At 37.8% G+C, this 27,413-nt stretch overlaps 6 protein-coding genes and 1 pseudogene across 10 annotated transcripts; 3 read left to right on the top strand and 4 right to left on the bottom strand.

The window, feature by feature from the left end:
- The first annotated feature begins 5,653 nt into the window (after nt 1-5,653).
- On the top strand, nt 5,654-6,025 carry LOC139190376 (uncharacterized). The gene has a single exon (XM_070810574.1). The coding sequence runs from the start codon at nt 5,654-5,656 to the stop codon at nt 6,023-6,025; it is 372 nt and encodes a 123-aa protein (XP_070666675.1).
- A 561-nt stretch (nt 6,026-6,586) lies between these two features.
- On the bottom strand, nt 6,587-8,156 carry LOC114826618 (protein ALP1-like; annotated as a pseudogene).
- Nucleotides 8,157-9,698: 1,542 nt separating this feature from the next.
- On the bottom strand, nt 9,699-14,032 carry LOC103437949 (UDP-xylose transporter 3-like). 3 transcript variants are annotated; one of them, XM_008376481.3, is made up of 9 exons: nt 13,905-14,032; nt 13,624-13,818; nt 12,914-13,090; nt 12,167-12,351; nt 11,983-12,050; nt 11,142-11,274; nt 10,578-10,739; nt 10,220-10,492; nt 9,699-10,091 (listed from the first exon to the last, which is right to left on the bottom strand). In XM_008376481.3, exons 3-9 carry the CDS (start codon nt 13,032-13,034, stop codon nt 9,975-9,977), a joined length of 1,059 nt encoding a protein of 352 aa, XP_008374703.2. In that variant the 5' UTR covers nt 13,035-13,090; nt 13,624-13,818; nt 13,905-14,032; the 3' UTR covers nt 9,699-9,974. The 3 variants fall into 3 exon arrangements, with proteins under 3 accessions (XP_008374703.2, XP_008374718.2, XP_008374711.2); XM_008376496.3 differs by having other exon boundaries at nt 12,914-13,061; XM_008376489.3 differs by lacking the exon at nt 13,905-14,032 and having other exon boundaries at nt 13,477-13,646.
- Nucleotides 14,033-14,977: 945 nt separating this feature from the next.
- Nucleotides 14,978-17,754, top strand: LOC103437927 (reticulon-like protein B16). The gene is made up of 5 exons (XM_008376459.4): nt 14,978-15,319; nt 16,481-16,661; nt 16,751-16,892; nt 17,042-17,111; nt 17,302-17,754. Exons 1-5 carry the CDS (start codon nt 15,166-15,168, stop codon nt 17,466-17,468), a joined length of 714 nt encoding a protein of 237 aa, XP_008374681.2. The 5' UTR covers nt 14,978-15,165; the 3' UTR covers nt 17,469-17,754.
- Nucleotides 17,706-19,709, bottom strand: LOC103437938 (uncharacterized). Its single transcript, XM_008376470.4, has 7 exons — nt 19,411-19,709; nt 18,839-18,887; nt 18,657-18,759; nt 18,452-18,547; nt 18,293-18,367; nt 18,069-18,138; nt 17,706-17,991 (listed from the first exon to the last, which is right to left on the bottom strand). The coding sequence occupies exons 1-7, from the start codon at nt 19,627-19,629 to the stop codon at nt 17,917-17,919; spliced, it is 687 nt and encodes a 228-aa protein (XP_008374692.2). The 5' UTR covers nt 19,630-19,709; the 3' UTR covers nt 17,706-17,916.
- Nucleotides 19,710-19,753: 44 nt separating this feature from the next.
- Nucleotides 19,754-24,220, top strand: LOC103437917 (uncharacterized). Of its 3 annotated transcripts, XM_070819687.1 has the most exons (14): nt 19,754-19,963; nt 20,072-20,236; nt 20,599-20,694; nt 20,800-20,934; nt 21,224-21,292; nt 21,371-21,467; nt 21,572-21,674; nt 22,103-22,310; nt 22,521-22,634; nt 23,059-23,190; nt 23,420-23,500; nt 23,635-23,751; nt 23,854-23,962; nt 24,025-24,220. In XM_070819687.1, the coding sequence occupies exons 1-13, from the start codon at nt 19,841-19,843 to the stop codon at nt 23,938-23,940; spliced, it is 1,527 nt and encodes a 508-aa protein (XP_070675788.1). In that variant the 5' UTR covers nt 19,754-19,840; the 3' UTR covers nt 23,941-23,962; nt 24,025-24,220. The 3 variants fall into 3 exon arrangements, with proteins under 3 accessions (XP_070675788.1, XP_070675783.1, XP_028958049.1); XM_070819682.1 differs by having other exon boundaries at nt 19,756-19,963; nt 23,854-24,051; XM_029102216.2 differs by having other exon boundaries at nt 19,762-19,963; nt 20,619-20,694; nt 23,854-24,051.
- A 51-nt stretch (nt 24,221-24,271) lies between these two features.
- Nucleotides 24,272-27,156, bottom strand: LOC103437907 (phosphoglucan phosphatase LSF2, chloroplastic). The gene is made up of 5 exons (XM_008376437.4): nt 26,640-27,156; nt 25,677-25,882; nt 25,272-25,442; nt 24,823-25,034; nt 24,272-24,590 (listed from the first exon to the last, which is right to left on the bottom strand). Exons 1-4 carry the CDS (start codon nt 26,899-26,901, stop codon nt 24,831-24,833), a joined length of 843 nt encoding a protein of 280 aa, XP_008374659.2. The 5' UTR covers nt 26,902-27,156; the 3' UTR covers nt 24,272-24,590; nt 24,823-24,830.
- Between the last annotated feature and the right edge of the window lie 257 nt (nt 27,157-27,413).

Below are 27,413 nucleotides of genomic sequence, written 5' to 3'. Positions count from 1 at the left end.
CTGGTCAAATGAAAGCAACGACGTGATTGGAAGAGAAAATAGTGAGCTTTGTCCTGTCCCAACCAAAAAATATATATATACTTTCTAACAGGCTCTAAAAAACGCTAGGCGCTAGTCGGGCGGCGGGCTAGTACCTAGTGCCTAGGAGGTTAGGTGGGCGCCTAGGCAACCTAGGTGGATTTAGGTAAATTTCTTGTATATATTGTAAATAAGTGCATATTAACACTTACAAAAAATTATACTTGTATGAAATCCATGAATAAGATAATAAAAAAAAACGATAAAATGCAAAAAGAGTATTCAACAAGTCCAAATTTTAAAAACACATTAAGCATATATGTCATATAACCATAGTGAGGAGTATTGTAAGATGACAAATGTACAACAAGTTCACAATTTTAAACCACTTAGGCTTATATAGGATTTTTTATTTTATTTTTTAATTTCATAAAAAAAAACCGCCTAGCTCTGCCTACCCTGCCTACCCAGCCTAGGCAGCTTCCTAGAGCTGATTCGATTTTTCCAACCGATTTGCAAGAAAACGTCTCGGCTCATCACCGCCTAGCACCTATGCCGTTTTTTAGAACAGTGCTTTCTACTAATATTAAATATATAAATAAAAAAAATTAACGGTTGGATAGTCGTTTAAGAGTCGAATATTAAGAAATATGATACACTTGGAAAATAAGGTATACTATACACAAATGTATGGTAGAAGCACTATTTAGGTTAATCTTACAACCTTCATGTTGTAAATACAATATTTGCCACTATAAGTTTTGAGAACATGACTAAATCGATTGAAATGAGGTTAATGTGAGTTAGGTCAACAAGTTAAAACAGTGTGATCGTTTTCTTACACTCTCAAGTACAAAATATTCTTGTATTATCGATTTCCCAAAACTAAACAGGTTAATGTGAGAATTGGTGAGTAGGTCAAAATAGTTTGCTCGTTTTCTCACACTCGTGAATGTGAGTAAAGGTTTCAAAGTTACTTTTATCCAACCTCTATCTACCCCTCTTATCTCTTCATGCTCATCTAAAACTATAATTTGAGTTGTCTGGGGTTGTTGCACTGCTCTAGACTTTGTATCCGTTAGAACTCATCTTTTAATGATCTCCAGCCTTTTATTTTCTCGTAAGCTCCGTTTGGCAGCAGTCTTCTCTTCTCTGTGCTAAAACCAAGACTTAGATAGTTACATTAGTTTTAACATAACGCGTCAGAAACTACCAGGAGGAGGATTGAAAAGGAACTTTAGGTGTAAGGGTGAATGTAACCTTAACTAGGTGAATGTACCCTTAACTAATTGAGTTACAAGCTACTACCATGATGAACATTGTATTTACATGAAAACCTCAGGTGCAAGGCTGAGGTTTTCACTCTTTTAGCATAATATTATTTTTCAAATTATTTTGATTAGTTGGAGTTTATTTTTATTTCCTTGTACAGCCACGTTTAATTAAGGTTGAGTAATCATACCCCTTATTTTAGACCATTGGAGGTTGAGTCATCTTACCCCTTATTTTAGACCATTGGATGAGAATTAATCTAAAGACTAAAAACAAGTGTAAACATATTCGTCGACCCCTTGTTTATTCTCTCCACTTGTGCAGTTTATTTACAATAAACTGCATAATATATTTTTTTCTTGCCATTTAGTACTACGGTCTAGTAGTATTCTTCTTCACCTGCTTACTCATTGTGAGGCTAAATCTACCCTCTCCCCTTTTAATATAAATAATATCGATTGTTAAAAAAAATCACAAAATGATAAACATCTTCTAGTATCCTAAATATAAACGAATTCTATCGCCTAAGACTCTTATAATATCGATACTCTCACGGTTGACAACCTTTGAAATCCTGACGAGCGCTCAGATGATGTTAGAATTCCTTTGTCCCACATCAGCCAAAAGGCTTGAGAAGAAACCCTTTAAATAGAATTACCCCACTCTAACTAATACCGAGGCCTGTTGTATTGAAACCTCACACTTGACGGATTGAGTAGGTAGCCAAGTGAGGACAATATAAGTGTTGTTGGAGTGGGCCCGTGACCTGTCTACCTGAAATTTAACATGGTATCAGAGCCAAGGGACGAGCCCGTACATCCATGTGAACGAGTGGGGTCCCCTTTGACCCCGCGCGAATGAATGAGCCCCAACTTGGCTCCACGTAGGCCAAGTGAACGGGTGGGTCCCCTTTGACCCCGCGCGAACGAATGAGCCCCAACTTGACTCCACGTAGGCCAAGAGATGCCACGTGAATGGGTGGGTCCCCATTGGCCCCGCGCGAACGGGTGAGCCCTAACTTGGCTCCACGTAGGTCAAGAGATGCCACGTGAATGGGTGGGTCCCCATTGGCCCCACGTGAATGGGTGAGCCCCGACTTGGCTCGACGTGGTTGCCGATGTGTGGAACTTCACGTGTGACCCATAAAATGTGGTCTCACGTGCGGAGGAGTGTTAGAATTTCTTTATCCCACATCGGCCAGAAGGCTTGAGAACAAACCCTTTAAATAGAATCACCACACTCTAATTAATACCGAGGTCTTTTGTATTAAAACCCCACATTTGACGGATTAAGCAGGTAGCCAAGTGAGGACAGTATTGGTATTGTTGGAGTAATTGTGCAAGGTGTGGTTCAACATCTGTAAGAAGGCTTGAGAACAAACCCTTTAAATAGAATCACCACACTCTAATTAATACCGAGGTCTTTTGTATTAAAACCCCACATTTGACGGATTAAGCAGGTAGCCAAGTGAGGACAATATTAGTATTGTTAGAGTAAGCCCTCGGCTCGTCTACCTGAAATTGTGCAAGGTGTGGTTCAACATCTGTAAGAACCCTCTCAGGTGGCGCACCATTGACATGCGAGGAGGCAACTTATATTCCTTAGGAAAAAAGTACAATTTTGAATAATACGTGTCGACACGCGGTTGATAGCAGCTGTGGTAATTTGGTCGAGGTTAAGTTCGACGACTTCCACGACGCCGCTAAGAGCAAGTCCAGCCATTGGACTTGGACGGGGGACAGGCCCCATGTGGGAGCCCGAGGGCCAGTCAATCCAATTCCAGCGTTGAAGGGCCCGAGTGAGGGTGGGAGCCCGAGCTCAAGGCCCGTGGAAAATCGACAGGCCTGTGGCCCAAGCCCAGTGACGTCAGCGTGACGCAAGGGCTGGGTCCGGCTCTTTTTTTTTATTTTTTTTGTGTCAGGCGCGTGCCCCTCACTCGCGAGTGGGGGCGCGTCGCCCGACAAGATTTCAGGCGCAAGTGGCCGCGTCAGTGACCGTTGGGAAGCCACGTGGCTTCCCACGGTCCGTTCGATCGTAACGGATCTTTAATAACAACCATCCGATTTACAACGGTAAAAAAAAAAAAAAAACTGATTTAATATCAACCGTTCGATCTGAGATCAACGGTTGATATTAATCTGCTTTATAAATTTAAAAAAAAAAAGAAAAAATAGTTTTAAAATTAAGAAAAGTTACCGTTGTGACACGTGGCACAATCTGGAGTGTTGGAATTCAAATTTTTTATATCCAACGGTAGAGATTAATTATTTGAATAAAAATTAAAAAAAAAATGTAAAAAATCCGAAAAAAATGTAAAAAATCTGAAAAAAAAATTGTAAAAAATTGTTTTTACTTTTCTATAAATACCACTTCTTCTCCATCTACCTTACACCACAATTTCATATTTTCTCAACTACTTTCAATTAAATTCCTATCTTTCTCTCAAGGTTTCAATCCAATTTTTTTCCACAAAATGGCTACTGATGCAGGTTCGAATTGGTCGCTTCTTGAAGATGTTGCGTTGTGCACTAGCTGGGTTGAAGTTACTCATAATTCCCTTACGGGTAATGAGATGCAATTGCGAGAAATGTGGAGTTTAATTCATACCAAATTTGTTGAGCAAATGAGTGGGAAAAGAACCAAAAAATCAATATCCAGTCGTTGGAAAATACTTAGTCATTCCTTTACTACGTGGAGAGATGCCTTGACACAAGCTAGTAATAATGTTCGAAGTGGGGCAAATTATGCGGATGAGGTAAGAATATATTATAATTATTTGTTTGTATTATTATTTTGTTACCTAATTTGATTATAATTATTTGTTTGTTTCATTTATTTGTTACCTAATTGTTTGTATTATTTCTTTGTTTGCAATATTTATTTGTGACCTAATTTCATTATTATTATTTGTTTGTATTATTTATTTGTGACCTAATAATTTCATTATTATTATTTGTTTGTATTATTTATTTGTGACCTAATAATTTCATTATTATTATTTGTTTGTATTATTTAATTGTTACCTAATAATTTCATTATTATTCATTTGTTTGTATTATTTATTTGTGACCTAATAATTTCATTATTATTATTTGTTTGTATTATTTATTTGTGACCTAATAATTTCATTATTATTATTTGTTTGTATTATTTAATTGTTACCTAATAATTTCATTATTATTCATTTGTTTGTATTATTTATTTGTGACCTAATAATTTCATTATTATTATTTGTTTGTATTATTTATTTGTGACCTAATAATTTCATTATTATTATTTGTTTGTATTATTTAATTGTTACCTAATAATTTCATTATTATTCATTTGTTTGTATTATTTATTTGTTACCTAATAATTTCATTATTATTATTTGTTTGTATTATTTAATTGTTACCTAATAATTTCATTATTATTCATTTGTTTGTATTATTTATTTGTGACCTAATAATTTCATTATTATTATTTGTTTGTATTATTTATTTGTGACCTAATAATTTCATTATTATTATTTGTTTGTATTATTTAATTGTTACCTAATAATTTCATTATTATTCATTTGTTTGTATTATTTATTTGTGACCTAATAATTTCATTATTATTATTTGTTTGTATTATTTATTTGTGACCTAATAATTTCATTATTATTATTTGTTTGTATTATTTAATTGTTACCTAATAATTTCATTATTATTCATTTGTTTGTATTATTTATTTGTTACCTAATAATTTCATTATTATTATTTGTTTGTATTATTTATTTGTGACCTAATAATTTCATTATTATTATTTGTTTGTATTATTTAATTGTTACCTAATAATGAAATTATTATTCATTTGTTTGTATTATTTATTTGTTACCTAATAATTTCATTATTATTCATTTGTTTGTATTATTTATTTGTGACCTAATAATTTCATTATTATTATTTGTTTGTATTATTTAATTGTTAACTAATAATTTCATTATTATTCATTTGTTTGTATTATTTATTTGTCACCTAATAATTTCATTATTAATCATTTGTAGCAACTTCAAGCACAAGCATGGTATGGTGCCAAAATCAAATCAAGAAACAAATCATTCACCCGGTGGGAATGTTGGAATATTGTTAAAGATTGTCCTAAATTCAAAGTTGTGCCTGTTGGTCCAGAAGTATGCATGAATAGCATCCCTCTACACAGCACCCCTCCACACTCTACACCCGATCATGGCCCCCATGTTGATGAAGAAGATGGAGAAGAAGTGCCTGAAACGCCCATTCCTGAACAAGCGTCGGGGTCGACCCGTTATCCAATTAGGCCTCTAGGTAAGAAGGCTTCAAAGAGGAAAGGGAGTGCTTCCAAGAATGATTATGGAAAGTACATGCAAGAACTTGCTCGTCAAGGTGAATTGACGTTGGCGCGGGAATTGGCGAAATATGAAGCTGGCAAGGCTAGAGATGAGGCAAAAGCTGCAGCTATTGAACAAGCATTTCAAGCTGAACAGAGGGAAAGAGAGCTACTTAGGCAAGAAAGGGAGTTGCTTAGAGAAGAAAGAATTGCACAACGAGATCGTGACATTATGAACACGCGTTTAGAAGGGATATCTCCAAATTCTACATATTTTTGGCAGTCGGAGAAGCGAGATGTGGTGCAAAGGAGGCGTGCAAGAGAAGCGAGATCAAGACAAGATGGTCCTAGCACAACAAGACAAGATGATCCTAGCACCACAGATTGGTTAAGTGGTGAGGAATAGGGTACTTTTGAAATCGGAGCCCATAGTTTTCCAATCACTTTGGGTTGTAATTTATTATTTATGTTGTTTCCATGTAATCGGAATAGGGTACTTATGTAATTTATTATTTATGTTGTTTCCATTTTATTGAAGTTAGTACTTTATTAAAAGTGAGAGTACATGTATTTAATTTCGTAATATATTTATCCTAATAAAATTGCATAAACATACCAAACAATTCAAACAACAACAACAACAACAACAAAGCCTTTTCCCACTAAGTGGGGTCGGCTATATGAATCCTAAACCAAACAATTCACACCAAATAAAATTACATAAACATACGAAATAATAAAAAACTCACTACAAAAAACACACCAAATAAAATTACATAAACACACCAAACAATTCACAACAAATAAAATTACATAAACATACGAAATAATAAAAAACTCACTACAAAAAACACACCAAATAAAATTACATAAACACACCAAACAATTCACACCAAATAAAATTACATAAACACACCAAATAAAATTACATAAACACACCAAATACAAACAAACATACTAAATAAACTTAAGTATCTTCAGCTTGTTTCAATGCCCACTGGTGCTCTATCAAGTCAATTTGTCGATCAATGTGCATAGATGACCTTTGAAGTGCAGTATATCGTTGAATGACCCTTTCATTGTAACGTCCATCCCTTTCTAATGGGTCGTGTTGCACGGGTTCTTCGGTGGCATCATGCGCAAAATATATTCGTGTTCTTGAATTGTTCATCGTGTCTGCCTCTGGCTCATATTCATCAACCGCATCATAATCGAACTCATCTTCCACAATCATGTTGTGAAGAATGATGCACGTCATCATGATGGATCGAAGTGACTCTACATCGAACATTCTGGCAGCACCCCTGACGATCGCCCAACGAGCTTGAAGGATACCAAAACAACGCTCCACATCCTTCCTGCACCCCTCTTGACAGGTTGCAAAGTGTTTTTCCTTTGCACTTCGCGGACGTGGAACTGTTTTGACAAATGTTTCCCACCGTGGGTAAATGCCGTCAGCTAGGTAGTATGCCCCTTCGTACCTACGTCCGTTGACGACGTACGTGACTTTTGGTGCCTTTCCTTGCAGGACGTCGTTGAACACTGGGGATTGGGCAAGGACGTTGAGATCATTTTGAGCCCCCGGAACCCCGAAAAAGGCGTGCCATATCCATGTATCAAAAGATGCCACTGCCTCCAAAATGATAGATTTTGATCATTTTCTGTCCCCATATGCGCCTTGCCATGCACTTGGACAGTTTTTCCACGTCCAGTGCATACAATCGATGCTTCCTATCATCCCAGGAAAACCTCGCATCTCGCCCTTCTTCAGAAGCCTTTGCAAGTCCCAGCGAGTAGGTTTTCGGAGGTACTCTGCGGTGTACAAAGATTCGACTGCTCCGCAAAACCTCATCAGGGCCTCAAGAATGGTTGATTTCCCCATCCTCGTTATCTCATCCACTTGGTCTGCAGATGCTCCATACGCAAGCATCCGCAACGCAGCAGTGATTTTTTGCTCAGGCAGGAGACCCATAACACCACAAGCATCCTTCTTTTGTACAAAGTAAGAATCATGGTTGCAAACATCAGTCATGATTCTGTTGAACAAATGTCGTTCCATTCTAAAACGGCGTCTGAAGTACGTATCAGGAAATGCACTGTTATGGACAAAGTAATCGTCCAACAGCTCTTCACCCCGTCGTTGCCTGCTTCTATCAAGGTTTCTTGAACGGTTGGGCCTGCATATCTGAGCAACAGTCTGGATGACTCGACGGGAATGTGAGGCTCTGGCCATTCTTGTTTCGTCATCTCTCCTTCTACGCTCCTCATCCTCTTCCATCTCATTTTCGGCTATCTGAAGGTTGAACATTCCTTCAGATTGGTTAAACAATTCTTCCTCTTGCTGATCGATTTCCCACATCATCCTTGATGAAGAAGAAGACATTGTAATGATGGATGGTGAAGAAGAAGCAGAAACTATGATTAATGAGATAGAGATGTTGAGAAAATTGGTGTGAGATTTGTGAGGATGGATGGTGGATTATATGGACGATTCAGAAAAGATTGGATTGTAGATAAGGCCACGTGGCATGCCGTCATTCGTTAAAAATCTGATCGAAATCTATCCTCAAAGATTCTGAAAAGATAATGACACGTGGCACGATCGTATTGGATAAAAATCTTATCGAAATCGATCTCCAATAATTATATTTTCGGATAAAGACACGTGGCGCAATTTTGAACGAGTTAAAAATCTGATCGAAATCTATCGTCAAAGATTCTCAAAAGATAACGACACGTGGCACGATGACATTGGATAAAAATCTTATCGAAATCCATCGCTAAAAATAATTGTTTTTTTTATAAAATGACACGTGACGCAACGAGAACGATTTAAAAAATCTTATCCGAAATTAAAAATAATTTTATTTTGTATTATTTAAACAAACAAAAAAAACTAATATTTATTGCCTATTGCCAGGGGGAGGGCTCCAAGGGTGGAGATGCAAATGGCAATTACTGTTCATTAATGTCAATTACTATTCATTTAAGGCAGTTACTGTTCAAAATGGTGGATTCAATAGTGGATTGCCAGGGGGAGGGCCTCCATGGGTGGAGTTGCTCTAATGTCCTTGAGTATACCGCTGATAGGTATGTCAGTTTTGCATGTTTATATATTATTGTTACTGTAGAATTTGATTTTGTTGTGCTTCGGTGGCTAAAATTTTCACCTCTTTATGCAGTTCGAGTAGACTTACAAGCCTCCGACTCGTGCAATCTTATGTTGTGGAAATGGGAAAAGTGGCTTCAAAGCTTCCATTGATGGAGTACCTTGAAATTTCATTGTTTCCGTCGGAATCTCACGTGAATCCTTGCAAGTGGTCGGACGATCTTGTCCACTTTTGAAATCACTTAAACTTAACAAAATCTGGTACATTGGACGAACCGGGTGTAACGACGACGCACTTGCAATAATAGCAGGAACTGCATGGTTTGCAGCACCTCCAAGTTTTCGGAAATGAGCTGACAGACGAAGGCCTGCAGGAAATTCTTGACTGTTGTCCTCGTCTCGTGTCGCTCGACCTGCACTATTGTTTTAACCTTAAGGTCGATGGAGATTTGAGAATGAGATGTGCTTAAGGAATCAGAACATTGTGGCTGCCCGAAGATTCCATTGCCGACTATGAATTTGCTGAAGCAGCTCAAGACGACGTCATTTGTTCCGAGTTAGAACGTCGTCAGTATAGAATGTATAATAATTATGATTATGATTACGATTATGATTATGATATCCCAACTTACGGTGACTTTTATTTGAAAACCCATACCCATCCAAGAAACATGGATGTTATTGTATTGTTTGTTATAGTCTAGTTTGATATGGAATCTAGGAGCTTTTTTTCCCTTGGGGTCAAGTTTACTGTTGTTTTCCATCCTTTTTAAGGAGCAACACTTCGAAAAATAAAACTTCCGTCAACTTGTATAATGACATGTGATATACAGTCCCATTAAAACCTAAAAATGGCATGCAACCCCAAAATTTTTTATGTCCACTTCCGTCAACTTGTATAATGACATGCAAACCCAAAAAATATTTACGTGGATACTTCATAAAAAACTCCGGATTCGATGGAGTGACAGTAAAGGAGTTAATCACTTTGTATATAACGGACAATAAAATTGCAGTACAAATGCGTACAAAATTGAACCATATTCTCTTGAACTAATTGCCGATCTAAATGTAATTCGCAATCAACACCATGAAGAAAGGGCGGGACGGACACCTGTTCGAATTGGAGACGCAAGGGTGAAGAATTTTTACACAAATAATATTGTCATTGCTCTCTAACAGCTCTACATGCTGCTATTAGTACTCTTAGGTGGGTAAATTAACAAGACTTGAAAGTTTTGCGCCATCACGCATGCAAATCTTTGTTCAACTTCCATACAGGGGCAATTTGGGTAGCAGAATCAGTTCCTACACCGCTTCCGTTTTCCACCCCCATTAGAGGATCAGACTCACCTTCTCCTGCCTGAAACCATTTCAAGGGAAAAGAGACGACTTCATACATCACTTCGTTATTCAATGTTTACGAAAATGATTCAGATATCTAGAAAGTACGTCATGCAATTACAGAGATTAAGCAAAGTGGGCTAGAACCTGTGGTGGCTGCGTTGCTTCTTCAGCAGCCTTTTTCTGACCCTCACGAGTGCAAAAGTAAGAATATAAAACCATCCCAGCAAGTGCGACTAATATTCCGAGGATGTTCCTCCAGTCAAATGGATCATGAAGCAAAATATAACCAAATGCCAGCACAAGGCATGTCTTTAGATGTCCAAGAACTTGATAGGTGACAGGAGATGTCTTTCCGATCACAAGAAATGTGCTAAAGTTTACAGAGACGGAGATTAGGCAGGATATAATTATGAAAACCTGCAAAATCAGAGAGAAAACACAATCAGTAATGCTTTCTAGAGAAAAGGGAAAAGAAAAAAAAAATAATGATTTCAATTCTCACCAGCACTTGAGTTGTATACTTGAAAGTAAATACATTTTGATTCGTCAAGAACCAATCCAGAAACGGGCCAGTGATTAATAAAGTTCCTGATTGATATGGACATGATTGATACAGAAGTTGTGTTGAAGAAACCTTAAACTTCTTTTGGATAGTATTGGTCATCTGAAAGAAACTAGTTAAGGAAACAAAACCGGACAGACAAAACTACTGAGACCTATCGAAATGACCTAATAAGGGCGTGCATGTCAGCTCTTTCTAATGGAAAGTATCCAGCACTATGAACTGTGAGACCTGAACAGCTTCAGACTCATACATGTAAGTATGTTTTTCAAGACGGAGAAAACTAATACAGGCAGTGCTGGTGAATTTTTTTTCTTAATGCAGTTAAAAATAGAAGTGATTTAGAGACTTTGCATCCATGACATTAGACAATTTCATTCAAGAATTCTTACGTCCAGGTATTTTCTTTCTTTAATTATGCAGTGGTGTATGGGTCAATGGTTCATACTATAAAACAAACTAGACAGAGATATTAGTCAAAAAAGAAAACTCTATCGAGGATACAATTTGGGCAACGCATGTTGTAATAACTGCAAGAAGAGACAAGATACTTCCAAGAACATTAAGTTGAACATCAGTGACTGTTGCAATCCCAACACCAAGGAGCAGAACAAGGAGGGCAATCTGAATGCTCCTACTGCAATAGGAATTGAAGTTAAGATAATATTAGAATGGTAATAGGTAAGGAAATCAGAATATAAGATTATGGATTAACAATCAATGTTTCAGATTAAGAGGCAACTAAATGCAGTACGTTGGAAAGTTGAACCGTGATGTGAAAAGGGTAAATGGATTGAAAGACGTGAAGCAGTAGGTTCATTAAGTACTGAATATCAGCTATCGCAGCAGGAAGTGAACTGAGGTGGTCAGAATCAGTGATGGCATATGATAAATTGGCATTCGACAGTGATAAATGGTAAGGAATGCACCATCATAACAAGACAAAACTCAACCCTTTGCCCCTCCTCTTCCTCCTCATACTTATTTATTTAAGATATAACAGCATTACTTATTAAAATAAAATGAAATATTTAAGATATAACAGCATTACTTAATAAAATAAAATGAAAAACAGGCACAGACAAATTGCCAAAGTACTGTAATTATACCTTTATATGAATTCAGAGGGAAGGAAAATACAAGAAAAACCACAATATCACAATTTTATATTTCGCGAAACAATTATATTTCCACTGGATCAAGAATATAAACACATCATAAGCAAATATAACAAGATTATATATGGGTAACATTAGGCAACAATTGGCTCCGTTACGAGTTTAAAATTTTGGATATGCTTGAACGAATCGGTAAATCAGCATCTTAGTAAAAAAAAAGGCTAAACCTGAATTTCTTCGCTAGGAAAAGGGTCTCCAATAGTACAGTACAAGGGATGATTGCCAGCTTAGTCATCTAGAATGCAAGAACAAAAGAGGATTTCAGAATTCTAATATCTGGAAAAATGCTGAAACACCAAAGTTTTAGCTAGAAGCAACAAAGTCAAAATGAATTGAAGGAAACAAATATACCTGATAAAAGCCAACTGAATTGAACCCCAGGCTCAGATTTAACAGTCCAATTGAGATTCCATTCAGAATGCCAAACCCCGTCACAGTCGTTTGATCAAGCGGTTTGTGCTCAAAGAATTTCATCTTTAAAGCCACGTGAAGGGAACAAAAGGTGACTAAAAGATGCCAGCTTGTCAAAGTTGTGGCTGCACAAATATGTATAACAATCTATTCTGTAATCACAGTAAATTCCGGTAAACCAAGTAAAAATTAACAGGATGGCAAAATCTTCCACATAACAATAGTGCACTCCCATAATTTTCCTTCAAAAAGAACATTTAGTGGTGGGATTTACCAATGTGACCTGTTTGAATTGCTAAAGGACCCAAATTATATCTCCTTACTGCATCCTGGCTAAATTATATTTCAATGCTGTTTAAAGTTGAACTACAAATCGAAAGCTATAATGTGTGGAATCACCAACATTAACTCCCCCGCCATACCCCTTAAAACAGAAAATAAAATTGCAATTGTTTTGAAAGCTCCAAATTTTTGTTTCTACTTAAGTTCGTTATTCAATAGCAACAACTTCATCAGTTTCATTTGTTTGCACACGAAACCTTCAAAGCACATCATTCTTACCAAACTTAGATTTCTAAAAATTAAGGCAACCCAAGTAAATTCAGCATTGAATACAATAAAACACATGGTCAAGAATTTGAAATACCAACAAAAATGAGGCAACAATGGAGACTGTGAAAAGCTTACCAAAAGTGAAACCCAAAGAACTAATGAGGGCCTTGTTGCAAATGACAATGGAGACCGACGAGACCACAGAGAGGGTCAACGCTCCCACTGTCCCCAGCTGAAACCTCGCGCCTTCCCCCATCTTTTTTGCCTCCAACCCAACTTCAAGCTATCCAGTGTCCACAAACAACCCAAAAACTATAAAAATAAAAAAAATAAAAACAAATCCATAAAATGAGAAGAAAACAAATGCAGAATATCAAGTGAGCTCACTAAGATTAGCAAAAACTGGGAAATGGGCAATCAGAGAAGCGGATATTAATGGGTTTAGAGGGGATCACAGTCTCAAACAACCCCAAAAACTCAAAATTTCAATCTTTTTTCTATGAAACAAGAGAAAAAAAGTTATGCAGAATATGAGGTGTACTCACTAAAGGTAGCAAAAACTGAGACATGGAATATCATAGCAATGGAGATTAATGGGTTTTGAGGGGATCACAGACTCAAACAACCCCAAAATCTCAAAAATCCAATCTTTTTACCATAAAACTAGAAACGAAATGCAGAAATTGAAGTGAACTCACTGAGAGTGGCAGAATCTGAGAAATGGGCAATCAAAGAAACATATAATAATGGGTTTTAAGTCACAGAAAAACCCCAAAATCTTAAAAATTTAGCATCTTTGTCCATAAATCAGAAGAAAAATATTGCAGAATATGAAGTGAACTCACTGAGAGTGACAGAAACCGATAAATGGGCAATCTGGAGAACTAGACGTTGAGTTGTTTGGAAGGGATCAGAGTCTCAGATCTGATGGATGGCTGAGATCAGTTGGAGGTCAAATGCCCAATTGGTTGTGTTGTCTGTCTCTGTGATTTGCTTGTGGAATTGGAGACTATTGGTCAGCTGATTCAAGAGAGATGCACCTAACAATTTGCGTCCAACATAAAAATACTTGTAAGAGGAGAGAGAGAGAGAGAGAGAGAGAGAGAGGGAGGGAGGGAGGTCTCACAGCTGACAGAGAGCTGACGGTGAGGTCAGTGGGTTTCGTGTCTCTTTCCTTTTATCTTTTCTTGCTGGAGAATGAGGGGGGAGGACGCGGGCGGTTAAAATACTGGATAAATGACACTCGCAAAAGGTTGCAATCGGAACCGGTCCCCTTCGGATCCAACCAAACCGGGCCACATAATCAATGAACCTGGATCGTTGAAATTTGATCCAACGGTTATAAACAGGAGACATTTCTAAAAGTTATAATAATTATAGCCGTTGGATCAAATTTTAACGGTCTGGATTCATTGATTAGTGAGCTCAATTTTGATTGATCCGGAGAGGATCTGGTTCCGTTGCAATCTACCTATTTTGAGGATGATATTTTTATGATGCCCCTAGTACGAGAATCTTCTGGTTTTAACCATTAGATAGTTGCTTAAAATATAAAAGTTAAAAATGTAACGGTTGAAAAATCTGAAGCATTTTATACGGAACATTATAAAACTTTTATTAAAATTAGATAAAGTTCTTGTATAAAAATAAATGAAAATCAAATCGATTACCTCATAGCTTATTTCCTTCTTTATTTTGAGATATTGTATACTGATTTTAAGGTAATATTTTCATGTGTTAATATACTGAGAAGTCATTAATTTGAATAATTTGTTCTTCTCCTACACATTCTTGGTGCTCATGGTTCATGAGAGGCGTAATTTCTTTGAGGAAGGAGAAAAAATCTTGGTTGAGTAGCTCAACCAAATCATATGTGCGACCATATCACGAAGAAGGGAAACTCTCTGATCCGGGGGGTCTTATACAGCTTAATATCATTTTCACAAAGGCATTTCAGTCTTTCATGATCACATATTGCGATTAATTAAGAAATTGAATTCAGGACGTGCCGTGTGGAATACGAGTCTGAAATTATTTTCCAACCATTGATTCATCCCAAGATTTTTTTTTTAATTATCAAACGATAAATTTTATTAAATTAAATGTCAAATTAAGAACTGATGGAGTTCGAAATCACCCTGGTAAAAACCACTTGCCCCGCTTTTTACGTGTTCATTGGTATCAAAGAACAAATATTTTGTCTAATTGTCCACTACGGTCCCGCCAAACATCCGTACTTTATGGCACATGGAATTTTGTAGATCTGAAGAAAGTCGGTGACCAAAAAATAACCGAGGAACCTGTTCTTTTCGTTTCAATTCTAGGAGAAATACTGACGAATTTTATAACTCCTTACTCTTCGGAGAGACAGATATTTGAATTTCTTGATGGAGAATTCACAAGATTTATGCAGCACAGAGGGAGATGGGGATGGACGGAAGGATGTGGCTTCCACTTCTTACACCACCGCATGCGTCGGCGCTGCGTATCGGTTGTTTGGACGTCAAGAGTCGATGCACAACTGCTTGGGCGGCGGTCAAGGTGAGAAAAATTGAAACTTTTTGTTTTATTTTATCTTTAATTTAAAAAGATTGAAACTTTTAGGACATTTCCGGCGTTTGGATTTGTGGGGTTTCTCTATAATTTCCTTTCCATCTTTTAAACTTTTGGGTCTTGTAATTTGATTATCTGCAAAAACGAAAATGTTGTGCTTTTGGGTTGTTGATTATCTGAGATGGATCAATGTTGGGTTGCATTTACTTTATAGAATCGATTAGAATTTAGAGTGAAGTTGGATGGCGGATGCCAACGGATGAGTAAAGGCGAAATGTGGAGGTTGTGGTAAAGTGGGCAGTTGATCAGTTTGCTCTTTAGTTGAAAAGAATGCGTGGTTGGTTACAACTGCCGGAGAAGCCTGAAAGTTAAAGAGTGGGAGAATGAAGGTTTTTTGGGCAATCGTTTTCAATTTTCTGTTAGTAGTTGAAGAAAAGAAAGGAAAGCTGCGGGAAAAAACAATGTATCTTGTAGCAATCAATGGCATTCTTGGAGTGCAAATTTGCAATCACTTGCATATTTTAGGGTAGGGGATAGATGTGTCGCAGGGCTTGTTGGGATTGTTTTGTGAATTAAGTGACTGTCTTTTTGTTCAACTTAGGGAAACTGAAAAGCAAGCTAACTTTAGCGGTTTGTTTGAGTTAATTTGCATCGTATTGACTCTACCACCACATTTACTTTCCAAGAGTCTACTGTTGTTAATCCGTGATAGAGGAGCAAATGACATTTTTCCATAGTGCAAGTTTAAACGCTGCATATTTTTATTATGATCTGATGCATGTAGACAAACTCGAATCAGGTACATATATAGTAGGCTTTCTAGTAGTGATCACCCAGTATGCCCCATTATCCAGTCGCTCGGAAATCTCACATTTGCCTATCAGTACGTGTGTACAACTTGCCTGATTCTTTTCCTGTCACATTCGCTCTTCCTGAAGAGTATTTTGGAAATAGCTAGGCTAGTTGTTCCCTCGTTATTCATTCATGCATATGTGAACAACTTGAATGTAGGAATTGGATTTCAAGTATCTGAATATAGTAATGACTGACTCGAGAATGGTTTTCACTTGTTATTTGCATATCTACTTATCTTGTTTTGCCAACATTTTTCTTAGTTCTATTCCTTACTATATCTCTTTTTCCTTTTAGCTGCTGATGTTTTGTTGTGGAAGCGGGGGCGTGTTTCCTTCGGCACTATCATTGTTTCTACAGTTTCTTGGCTTGTGTTTGAGCGGTCTGGATTATCATTCTTATCAGTTTGTGCGGACATCTTGCTGATTTTGGTTGTACTCTTATTCCTTCGTGCCAACTATGCTGTTTATAGAAATAAGTATGAATTTTCTACTCTCCACATGTATTATTATCAACCTTGCACAGAAACTGTTTACAATGAGGATAACTATCATATTCTTTGAGTAGACAATTGCAAACATTACCGGAGTTAGTACTATCGGAGGAAATGGTTAACAATGCTGCAGCATCGTTTCGTGTTAAAATCAACAATGTGCTGCTTATGGCTCATGATATCACTCTCGGCAAAGATTTTAGACTGTTTTTCAAGGTCAGTGTTGCATTGCATCTTACGATGATAATGTTTTTGGAATCTATTTTCTAGCTGAAACCACAAGGTGTTCTCTTTCGACTTCTCATTTTTATCTGTTACTGATTCGAATGAATATGACTTTTACGAAGCTACCATACATTTGACAGGTGGTGGTTTGTCTGTGGCTCTTCTCCGTCATTGGAAGCTTTTTCTCCTTCTTTACACTTGCGTATATTGGTATGTGCATCCTCCTCCTGTGTCTGTCAAATGAATGATCTTGATCTTTGTGACTCTCTTTTAAATTTTTGTATATAATTTGTCAAGTTCTGGACCCGTTAGGTTGAATATTTTTCTAGCAGAAACGAGGTGGTTGGTACCTGTAAATTTCTTGTGAGATTTTTATACTAAACTTCTTTGATGGTGGCAGGTTCAATCTTGTCAATAACACTTCCTGCCTTGTACAGCAAGCATGAAGAAACTGTGGATGGGTATTGCGGAAAGATCCACCGGCAGTTTTCAAAGCATTACAAAATCGTGGACGAGGGTGTTTTTAACAGACTCCCCAGAAATGTACCAAAGGACAAAGATTCTTAATCTGGAAAATTTAGGTTCAAACTCTATCAGTAGCGTAGCGGATTTTTTCCCGTTGTTTTTGTTCTTGTTCTGTCATCTGCATGTTGCTTTCTAATTGGTGTTGGTCGGGATGTGAAACTTCAAGTTCCTTCGAGTGAAGATTTCAGCGTAAAGCCATTTTCCCCGTTTCGCGTCCGAGTCTGGATTTGGTTTCTTGTGTAATAATGAACGTAAGCTTAGATGTATAGAACAGAACACTTCTGCAATGCATACATTTCATATAATTCCATGGTATTTTTTGCGATAATATCTCGAGTACATTGGCAATCTACGGCACGCTTTATTTCACCATTTCGTTCTGCACATTACAAGCCAATAAACTTCGGTTCTACATAAGAGGTTTTGCATCCAATTACACTGATAGAAAGGTAAACTCATATATCTGCTAATTGCTTGCTCACGGTGCATATTAAGCTTTAAGCAATTTATTGGCCTTTTTCACCCAAACATCGTAAATATCGTCTGCGAAGAGAACAAAGTGCACCTGCAAATGAAAATGCCAGTGAGTTTTAGAAGAATATTCGATTGATCCATGAAAATGTTGGGTACAAGCATACATACCTCCTTTAGGCCATCCGCAAACTCCTTAATTGTGGATATAGATACTGTGGCTGCTTCATCATACGGATATCTTGAAGAATATGACAGTCAAACGAGATTAATCTGTTAGTCGCTTACAACTTTAATGTGACAAGTCAAAATGATCAGATGTTACCATGATTCTTATCCTTCAATGTAAAAGCTTACGTATTCGAACACCAATGGGAGTTCTGTTGTCAACTTACCCATACACACCACAAGAAATAGCAGGAAACGCGATATGCTGAAGGTTGTTTGATTTGGCTAAGGTCAAGCTATTCCTGTAATCGATTTGCACAGGAGTTTTAATAAGGAATAAAGAACTAACACATTAAACTACATATCAGCAAGAAACAGATTATAACCTGTACGCAGCACTCAGAAAGGTTTCCGGGTTGCTGCCAGAACGGTACACGGGTCCAACAGTATGAATTACATGAGATGCAGGCAACTTAAAACCCCTGCATAGTATACAATGCAAGTGGTCATTGATTATGTTCTCCACGAAACTACGAATCAAAACCAAGCGATGCCATATGCATAAATGGTGGCTAAATCATGAGAACTTACGGGGTGATCCTTGCTTCTCCGGTGGGACAGCGAACACGTGGCCTGACTTCTGGGACACTATAGCATGCTTGCAGAAGATCTGGGCCAGCAGCCCTATGTATAGCTGGAAGATCATTCAAAATCAGTATAGATATAGCAGGTTCGCTTTGAAATGTCTATTCAAAATTGTAAAACAAAATTACCTCCATCTGCACCACCACCTCCAAGCATCCCCTCATTTGCTGGATTGACCTACAAAAATGCCCATTGATATGCTCACATTCATAGAACTGGATGCTGACCAAAGAACCAAATTGCATTAAACCGGATCATATATTATCGAAAACATGGCACAAGAACACAATGGGAGCAATTTGGGACATTCATGGAACGAAAATACAGTGCACTATCATGAAGCAAGAAACAATATGAACCGTAATCAACCGGTTTCGGTTTCGGGTTGGATGCTCACATTCTACCAATATGTGCACAAAGTTATATGCTATAAGCACAGAGAAGCACAAACCCCAGAAAATAGCAATCAGAAATTGTAAAACTAAAACTAAATTTACACAAAATTTGATTTGATATTTTGATTTCCCAGTAACAGAAATTCAACCCCATCAACCAATTCAAAGTTAAGACCCCAAAAGGGTGCAAAGTTATCATCTTTTCTTTGCCTATTATTTTCTCGAGAAACAAACAGAAAAAAAAAAGAAAGAGAGAGAGAACGACACAGAAATCACAGAGTAAAGAGAAAGAGAGGAGGACTGACGATGGCGTCCGTGGAGCCGTCGACGGACCACTTGGTGATATCTCCCTTTTGGATTACGAGAGTGCTTGAAGCGGATAAGGGGAAGCGAACAGCTCCTTCTCCATTAGACATGGTCGAAAGCTTAACAGAGCAGCGAAATCTTGCAGGGTTCGAAGAAGCGAGTCTGATCGTGGGAGCTGAGCTGAGAAATCTAGATGCTCTGCACAGGTAGCTGGGCATAGCACATTGACTTGAGAGAGAGAGAGAGAGAGAGTAGGAGGTAGGGCTTCCAGAGACTACCTGATTCGACAGTTATCTATTGGGCCAGCCCAGACCCCAGGCCCAGTCATATACTTTGACTTTCAAGCCCATCTTTTTCAGCCACGAACGTCGAACTGAAGCTTTTCTTCTTTTTTCATCGTAACATTCATCCACCAAAATCCAGTCTTCCATGATTCCATCTGACACAGAAGCCATGAGCAGGTCCCGATTTGATACGATCCTCTCCACCTTCGTTTCGGTGCACCCTCACGAGATCTCAGCTCTCCTCCACTCCTCATCCTGCTTCTTCTTCGTAAGCTTTTCTAAATTCTCCAGTCCCTTTTGGCTAAATTTCAACACTTTCTCAAATTTCAAGAACTGGGGTTTGGGATTTCAGCTAAATTTTGATTTTCCAATGCAGATTCTGTGCGCTTACTTCGTGGTGCTTCCGCTGCGCGACGAGGGTGCAATTTCCTTAGGTCTGTCGAGCCTGCCGAACCTGTTTGTGGGGTCATTGGCCCTCACCTCCATTGCCGCCCCAGTTGCAACTCTCATCTTCTCTCTGCCCAACGTTTCGAAAGGCAAGGTATGTGTGTATTTCCGCCATTTTTTCGACATGGGGGCTTTGAAATTGTTGTTTTTTTTGTGGTAAAGATCGATTATTTTCATGTGGGGTGTCTCTGTAACTTGATAATTTGGTTGAAAGGCAAAAGGGTATATAGCTGGTTCTTGCCAGATTTCGATATGCGTGGTTTCTGTTTTTTTTATTTTTTATGGGGAGTTCGAAATTATCGTCTTTGTGGTATAAATTGATTCTTTTGATATGGGGTGTTTGTGTAACTTGATAATTTGGGTTGAAGAGTACAAGGGTATAACTGGTTCTTTCCTTGTTTTTTATATGTGTTTGTTTTCATATCGCTCTGTAATAGTTGCTTCTTGAAATTCCAGGCTTTGGTTTTGATGCTCAGGTTTTTTAGTGTATCACTTGTTGCATTCTTCTTTCTATGGCGTGCTTCGTCAGCCGGATCACAAGCTGAGGTGAAGGTGAGATGAAGTCTCATAGGGCTTCAAGTTGTTTCTGATTTGGTTGCTTTAACACTCTAGAAATATGTTCATATTGTACTGAATAGCTGCCTTGTGTATGGCTAGGGCTTGGTCACTGTAGACTCCATGTCAATAAATGATGAAAGGGTTGATGCTAGTCAAGCTGGCACTGCATATTCCATAGCGTGGGAGAGCCTTGGCTGGTTCTATGTCTCGGTCAGAATTGCATTGTTCCTCTGGGTATGATGAATATATCTAAATTGCTTTTCTTTCTTTTTTTTTCAATATCTATTAGAACCTATTTCTGAATGGGGTGTGATATCCACACACCCCATTTTACTTCTCACACACCTTTTTAATTTTCGGCCGTCGGATCGGATGAATTGAAGAAGATCAACGGACATAAATTATCCAGGGGTGTGTGAGAAGTAAAATGGGGTGTGTGGATAGGACACCCCTTTTTGAATTTGTAAAGTTGTTTATTTATCAAACTTAATATAGTGATAAAAATTTGTGCTGTTTTTTGAAGATTGCCTTACTTAATCTAATTACAATTTCTTCGACTTGGGCTAGAATAATCGATGTTATGGACAGTGAGGTATCCATCCTATCCCTGCCACACAAATTTGATTGCAATACAAAATTTTGTTACACATGTAACTTGTTGGGTATTCAGTCAGGTTCAAGATTATTTGGTTTTATTGGTGCCGGTGCCACACTAGGCCAGCTTTTTGGGTCATTGTTTGCCACGGGAATGGCTAGGTTGGGTCCATGTATGTTTCCTTATTCCGTCTTTTGGAATCTGACAGTTGTGTTAGTTTAGGTGTATCTTTGTGTGTGTTTGATATGTCTTAAACCATGGATTGATTTGTTGCAGTTCTGCTACTGTTTTCTGCTTTGTTAATGGAATTTGCTGCACAGTCGTCCAAAGGGATAACCCTGGATTTATCCCATGTCCACGAGGAATTAACTCCGATCAGGTCAACTATATTATCATATTTTTTTGTCACCGGATTCTCTGAAATTGTTGCATGCAACATTTTATAAAGCACAGACAAGAGTCAAGACTGAATTTTCTGTTACAATTTTGTAATAATCTCTGTAGTTCTTCCATATTAAGTGCATTATGAGCTATGAGCATCTCAAAAGAATGTCGTACATGTTCTTGTCTTGGATTGTTAATTTCTTGTGTTACAGCTGTGGAGTGAATCACGTAGCTGTTGCAGCAGACATTTTAGATTTAACAAATAAGCCAGTCAAGAATGAAATTTATTGGGTTTCAAATTATTTCCGGTCTGCAGTTGAACACTCCCGAAAATTATAAACTTGCATTCTTTGGCTTAACATGTATAATATATGCGGTTATAAAACTTTGTGTTTCTTGACATGGTTTCTTTTTTGGCGTTAGAGAGTCTGACCCTGATCAGAAAACTGAGCCTAATGGGCAAACCATTCGCAACAAAGGAAATTCTCCCAACTCAGCTACTCCGGTGGTGAAGCCTCATATGTGGGCCATTTTAGATGGATTTTGGCTTATATTGTCATCGTCTTACTTGTTGTATGTGTCCTTGTTCCTGTGGTTGAGTGCGGTTATCTCGTCATTCTTTTATTTTCAGGTAAGACCATCCACTATCATGAGGTCTAACTTAATTCAAAATTAGCCTCTCAATATATATTACCTGACTTGACTTAAAAGGGAATCTTGTCTGCGGATATGTTGCTCTACCCGTATATTTTCATCTTCCTTTTCTCTTGTTTTCTGTCTTCCTTCTGTTGTTATTTTTGTCTTTACACTGATTTTTATCTCTAATTTTTTGTAACTTCAGAAAGTGAGTGTAATTGCCATGACTGTTACTACCTCTCTTGGAAGAAGAAAATTGCTGGCTCAGATAAACAGCTTTATTGCTGTTTTTATCCTTGCCGGACAACTTACCATAACGGTATGCTGTTTTTCAGAGATTTTGTTATATTGGTGATACTTTGTCTAGTTTCTATAGTAACTAACATGAGATATCCTTTGTAGAATATTTTCTTAGCTCATTGCTTGCTAAAAGCAGATTCCCCTTAGTTTCATGTTTGCAGCTGTGTTTAACATTATCGCTTTTCTGCTTTCCTGCTGAAGGCAATCTGGTGTCCTATCTTGTTATGTTTCTGTTTCTAGGTGTCGCAAGAAAAATTAAAGATTCTTGAAGCAAATTAGGGAGTGTTTCTATAAAGCTTGACTTTTTGGATTTTGGTTGTGGTTCTAGGATGATGCACGACATTGTGAAACTGTTTATTTCCACGGATGTGTATGCCTTGTATCATATATCATTATAGGTATTTATGTATAATCACTTACCGTGTTTTGTGGCACTTTGACAGGGGCGTTTTCTAACTATAGTGGGGGTTACTACAGCTATTTGTGCGGCTCCATTTGTTGCCTTCTTAAATTTGGTTGCTATTGCTGTCTGGCCAACTTGGGTGGCTGTCGCTGTTTCTGAGACCTCGCGGAAGGTTTGTATTCTCTAACTTCTGGGTTGCGCTTTCCCTTTCACAGTTTATCTTATAACGTAATCCAAGAAGGCAAGACATCTGCCTGTAAATTGCTTAATACATGTTAAAACATATGTAATATGCAAAGATGATATTTCTTTCATTCGGATAGAAACAACGGTCAAAGTCTCAATGTGAGGGAACATTGTGAAGTTGGATCTTACAGCTTTCTTTTTGTGTTTCTCTGCAGTTTGTTACTTATGTTATGACCAGGCCAGGCAGAGAACTCCTGTTTACCGTTGTCTCACAAGATGAAAAATACAAAGCCAAGGCACGAGTTTCTGAATTCTTTTTCACAGGATTTCTTATTTGGTGCCCTACATTGCATTGATCCTGTACCGTGAAATTTTAAGCAAATCACCCAACAATTTGAGACATTATTAAACCGAGTACGTGATATTGCAGGTTTGCATCGATGTATTTGTTCAAAGACTAGGAGATGCTACAGCCGCAGGAATGTACAAGCTACTTTTCAGCACTCTGAACGGAAGGGCACCAACTGTCTCTCTCTACGGCCTGCCTGTACGTTTAAATTTGTAAAGCATTTGCATTTTTTTTCTTCCGGATTATTTCTCCCGAACAAAGAACGATGAACTAATGCTGGTCCTCTTTGTTCTTCTCCAGGTCTGTTTGCTATGGATAGTTGTTGCATTTCATTTAGGTCGCCGTCAAGCAGAACTTGCAAAACTCCGGACACATTCCACTTCCTAATGTTTCGTGAACACATTCTTTTGCTGTTTATCTACTGTAAAGATGAATCGTTTATGAGCGTTTAAAGAACTAATTATACAAGAGTTCTGTTATCTCTCCTTTTTCGAGCAATGGCAGCTTGCTGCTGTTTTGTCAAGAAAAACCGATAACAACGTAGAGCGTGTTGCCTCAGAAAAACCGAAAACAACATAGAGCATGCTGCTTCGGAGATGGATATACAATGTTGTAGGAAATGCAAATGTTTTCTGCTAATGCAAGTGCCTTCCGTACTGGGAACAAATCTGCCGAAGAAACACTGCGATGGACTGCACTTAAAATCTTAACCAAAATATGAAAAGAACTGCATTTTTATTAAACTTGTTGCAGATTCATAAATTATCAGACTCGCAATTAAACGGCTCAAATACCGCAATCACCAATGTATCATTTCGATGCCACATACTTCTGTGGCCTCATTATTTTGTTTAATCTTATACACTAAGCTAAATAATATATGATCGCACAGGGTAGATTGAAAAAAATGACGAGTATGCTTGATAGGCGTCCAGCGTCGAGCATTGCCCAGAAATTAATCCGCCATCTATCCCCAGTACCAACTCTCTGCTGCATTGCCTTGATCAACGATGTTGAGCTTTTAATGGCATGGGAACCTGTCAAGAACCAACATACCTTCACAATATTAACAAAGGATTGTAAAAAGACATCCAAAAAGAAGTGCAGAAACGGTTGTTCGGCCATGCGTTGAGATTGCTAGAAATCATACAACACGAAAAGTATGTTTCAGAGCAATTTTCAGCACCAGTATCTTCGGACATGGTCCAAATGTTCGAGAGTAGACTGTCCTGTGATTATAGATTGAAGTTTAAGACAAGAAAGACTTACCAAAGAGATCAAGTTCCACGGAGAGAATAGACGCGGTCTCTAATCAAGTTCCTTTCCCAGTCTGCTAAATTCTCAAAAGCATATTCAGGAAGACTCTCAAAGGGTTCCTTCCATGGGTCAGTTTTGGTCAGATCATAGGTAGCTCCGCGTATTGCCCTCTTATTTGGCCCGCAAGGTCTCTTGGAAGTTAGCTCATCGTATGCTGCATTCAGCTGCACATCACAATAGCTATCAATTTCGAACAATTCGTTAACTGAGAACAGAAAATCTCAATTTTCTTGAATAATATGGTCATGTTTCAGATTTCATAGTCATTTAGACGTCCTAGAGGCTTCAATACTTCAATGGAAGTCTGGAACACTAAAACGGTTGCATGTTACCAAAGGGTGTGGCATTGTGCGATTTCTTAATGGAAAGAAGCAGAAATATAGCGATGAACAAGGACTCACATTCATTCCAAGGAACCAGTACATGTAGGCAATTGCAACAGCCGGGGCCCTTCCCAATCCAGCAGTGCAATGCACATACACTTTTCCTTTTCCCTCAGAGATGGCCCATTCGAGTGATGAAACTGCTTTAGGTAGACCATTTCGCAAGGAATCTGGATCGAAATCCTTTGCCTGCAGTAGTTGATAAACAAAGTAAGGCAAATGCACAAAGGGTCCCAAAACTTATTTTGTTCTTGGTCTGGAATGGTTTCCAGAACAGAGCACGATGCTTCTGCAAACCGAAATCATGATGTCTGTAAAAAGAAAGACTATGGTATGTCTAGAAAGTTTGGGACTTTATCCAGGTCATTTTAGTATGAATGCACTTTATCTGTTAAATGAATGTGGGAAGGGATATTTGCTTACGGGTCTCCTCATGTGCCGGATTCCAAGTTCTTTACACCTTTTTATTATCGACTGCAAGTCAACTCCCCAATATTCAACATCCGTGTCCTGCTGCAAGTTTAAAATGTATGCCACATTCTCTTCTTCCTTCAGGTGGTCTATATCTTCCGGTTTCTGAGGCTGCGAGCCGACTATCAAGTCATCAGTTATCAGTGTGTAGTTCATGCCTGAACATTGAACACGAGCAATCACATTAGTTGAAGCCACTGGAATAGATTACAAGGTACTAATTCTACACTCTTAAATTGTACCGGATTTGTTTATTTTCTTCCCAAATGCAAAACCCAAAATTCCTTTCGCTTAAAGTTCACTTATCAACATTGTCCCTACTCATTCTGAATTCGTAAAACGACATCCTGAATCACTAGTCAATTATAAAAAGAAAAGTCCTAATCCTCAACAAATTCAGCAACAAGGCATTGCTGCTGCTGCTCAAAATCGTGGTAATCTACGCAGACTGACTGATATCTGATGAACTTTTCGCATCAAAGTACTGCAAAGTAATGAACTTTTCGCATCTTGTATCAAACTAAAAACAGTTTTCAGGACCAAAAAGAAGGAAAAGCAAAGTTAATTGAACTGGTGCCAGAATTTCTTACAGAAAAGGTGCAATGAAAAGTTAATTAGTAACCATCTTAAAGCACTAAACCTACATTTAAGTAAAGATCAAAACTGTGCAACTGGGTCATATATATCACACAAAGGCACAAAATTTAAAATCCAATAACATAAATTTAATTGGATTTGTCAATAAATTGCAATTAGCGCTTTCAAGTTTCAATCTTTTGATCAAACTACACCACTAATCAGAAAATCGAGAAAACCCAACAAAAGGTAACAAATTACAGAATCATCAATTGATAAAAAAATGAAATGCAACCTGAAATTACAGAAATTTATACGTGGGGAAATTACGAGACTGACCCAGATCATGGTGGTACTCATAGGGGTTCCTCATCATCTTCTTCATTGCAGCGTTGTATTCCTCCACCGTGTTCTTTGAAATGGAGGGTCTGCTGCTCGTGGGGTTTTCTGGCAATCCACAATAAATTTTGTTGGATTTGGAAGAATTATTGAATCCCATTAAAAAATTGCATGGAGATTTCTTAATCTTCTTAAAAAACACATCGTTTTCAAGCGGAGCTACGAAGACTGAGCCAAAGCAACTGTTGCCAACACTTGCCATTTCTCTCCACTTCTTTCTTCTTCTGCCGGAACCAGAAGTTTATACCAGACAGGTGATTTGTCCAAAATGCCCCTTTGAATCAAATCAAAATTTCTAAAATGTGAGGGGCAGTGAATGTGAATCTTCCAAGTTCCAATATGATATTTACCCAAAAAAATAAATAAAGAGAGGTTCCAAGATGATAGTTTTCTAATACAACAAATGGGTTTGGGATCATAAAATCAGGCTTCTCCTGGACCATATTATTGGTTCACTAAAGACCAGAACCTTTTAGCAAGCTCCTTGAGCATGTGGCTTTCACTTTTCCAAGAAGTTTTAGTTTAGACCACTTTCAAGTCTTCACCTTTTGTCTACAACCATGCAATGGTTGACATCTAACTTTCTAATTTTTATATGAAAGACTTTGAATTCGATCCTTAGCCACTAATATTTTTTAACTAAAACCTTGATGATATTCAATATTTTTTATCAAAGTTCCTTAACTATGTATACCTCATTATTGCTATCAATAT

Source organism: Malus domestica, chromosome 01, assembly GCF_042453785.1.
Source record: "Malus domestica chromosome 01, GDT2T_hap1".
NCBI classification, from domain to species: Eukaryota; Viridiplantae; Streptophyta; class Magnoliopsida; order Rosales; family Rosaceae; genus Malus; species Malus domestica.
The sequence above is the reverse complement of the archived record's forward strand: the minus strand, read 5'-3'. Positions and strand labels throughout refer to the sequence as shown.

Coding starts and splice junctions, on each gene's coding strand:
- LOC139190376 (XM_070810574.1), top strand. CDS start 5,654: ATGCAAGAACTTGCTCGTCAAGGTGAATTGACGTTGGCGCGGGAATTG.
- LOC103437949 (XM_008376481.3), bottom strand. CDS start 13,034: ATGGGGGAAGGCGCGAGGTTTCAGCTGGGGACAGTGGGAGCGTTGACC. Junction 10,740..11,141: donor CAACATGCGTTGCCCAAATT/GTATCCTCGATA, acceptor AGTTTCTTTCAG/ATGACCAATACTATCCAAAA. Junction 10,092..10,219: donor AAGCAACGCAGCCACCACAG/GTTCTAGCCCAC, acceptor AAATGGTTTCAG/GCAGGAGAAGGTGAGTCTGA.
- LOC103437927 (XM_008376459.4), top strand. CDS start 15,166: ATGGAGAATTCACAAGATTTATGCAGCACAGAGGGAGATGGGGATGGA. Junction 16,662..16,750: donor TATGCTGTTTATAGAAATAA/GTATGAATTTTC, acceptor TTCTTTGAGTAG/ACAATTGCAAACATTACCGG. Junction 16,893..17,041: donor ATTTTAGACTGTTTTTCAAG/GTCAGTGTTGCA, acceptor TACATTTGACAG/GTGGTGGTTTGTCTGTGGCT.
- LOC103437938 (XM_008376470.4), bottom strand. CDS start 19,629: ATGCCCAGCTACCTGTGCAGAGCATCTAGATTTCTCAGCTCAGCTCCC. Junction 18,548..18,656: donor GGAGAAGCAAGGATCACCCC/GTAAGTTCTCAT, acceptor TATACTATGCAG/GGGTTTTAAGTTGCCTGCAT. Junction 18,368..18,451: donor TTTCTGAGTGCTGCGTACAG/GTTATAATCTGT, acceptor AATCGATTACAG/GAATAGCTTGACCTTAGCCA.
- LOC103437917 (XM_070819687.1), top strand. CDS start 19,841: ATGATTCCATCTGACACAGAAGCCATGAGCAGGTCCCGATTTGATACG. Junction 21,293..21,370: donor TCGATGTTATGGACAGTGAG/GTATCCATCCTA, acceptor TTGGGTATTCAG/TCAGGTTCAAGATTATTTGG. Junction 22,635..23,058: donor CCGGACAACTTACCATAACG/GTATGCTGTTTT, acceptor GCACTTTGACAG/GGGCGTTTTCTAACTATAGT.
- LOC103437907 (XM_008376437.4), bottom strand. CDS start 26,901: ATGGCAAGTGTTGGCAACAGTTGCTTTGGCTCAGTCTTCGTAGCTCCG. Junction 25,883..26,639: donor TGAGTACCACCATGATCTGG/GTCAGTCTCGTA, acceptor TTCAATGTTCAG/GCATGAACTACACACTGATA. Junction 25,035..25,271: donor ACTGGTTCCTTGGAATGAAT/GTGAGTCCTTGT, acceptor TGTGATGTGCAG/CTGAATGCAGCATACGATGA.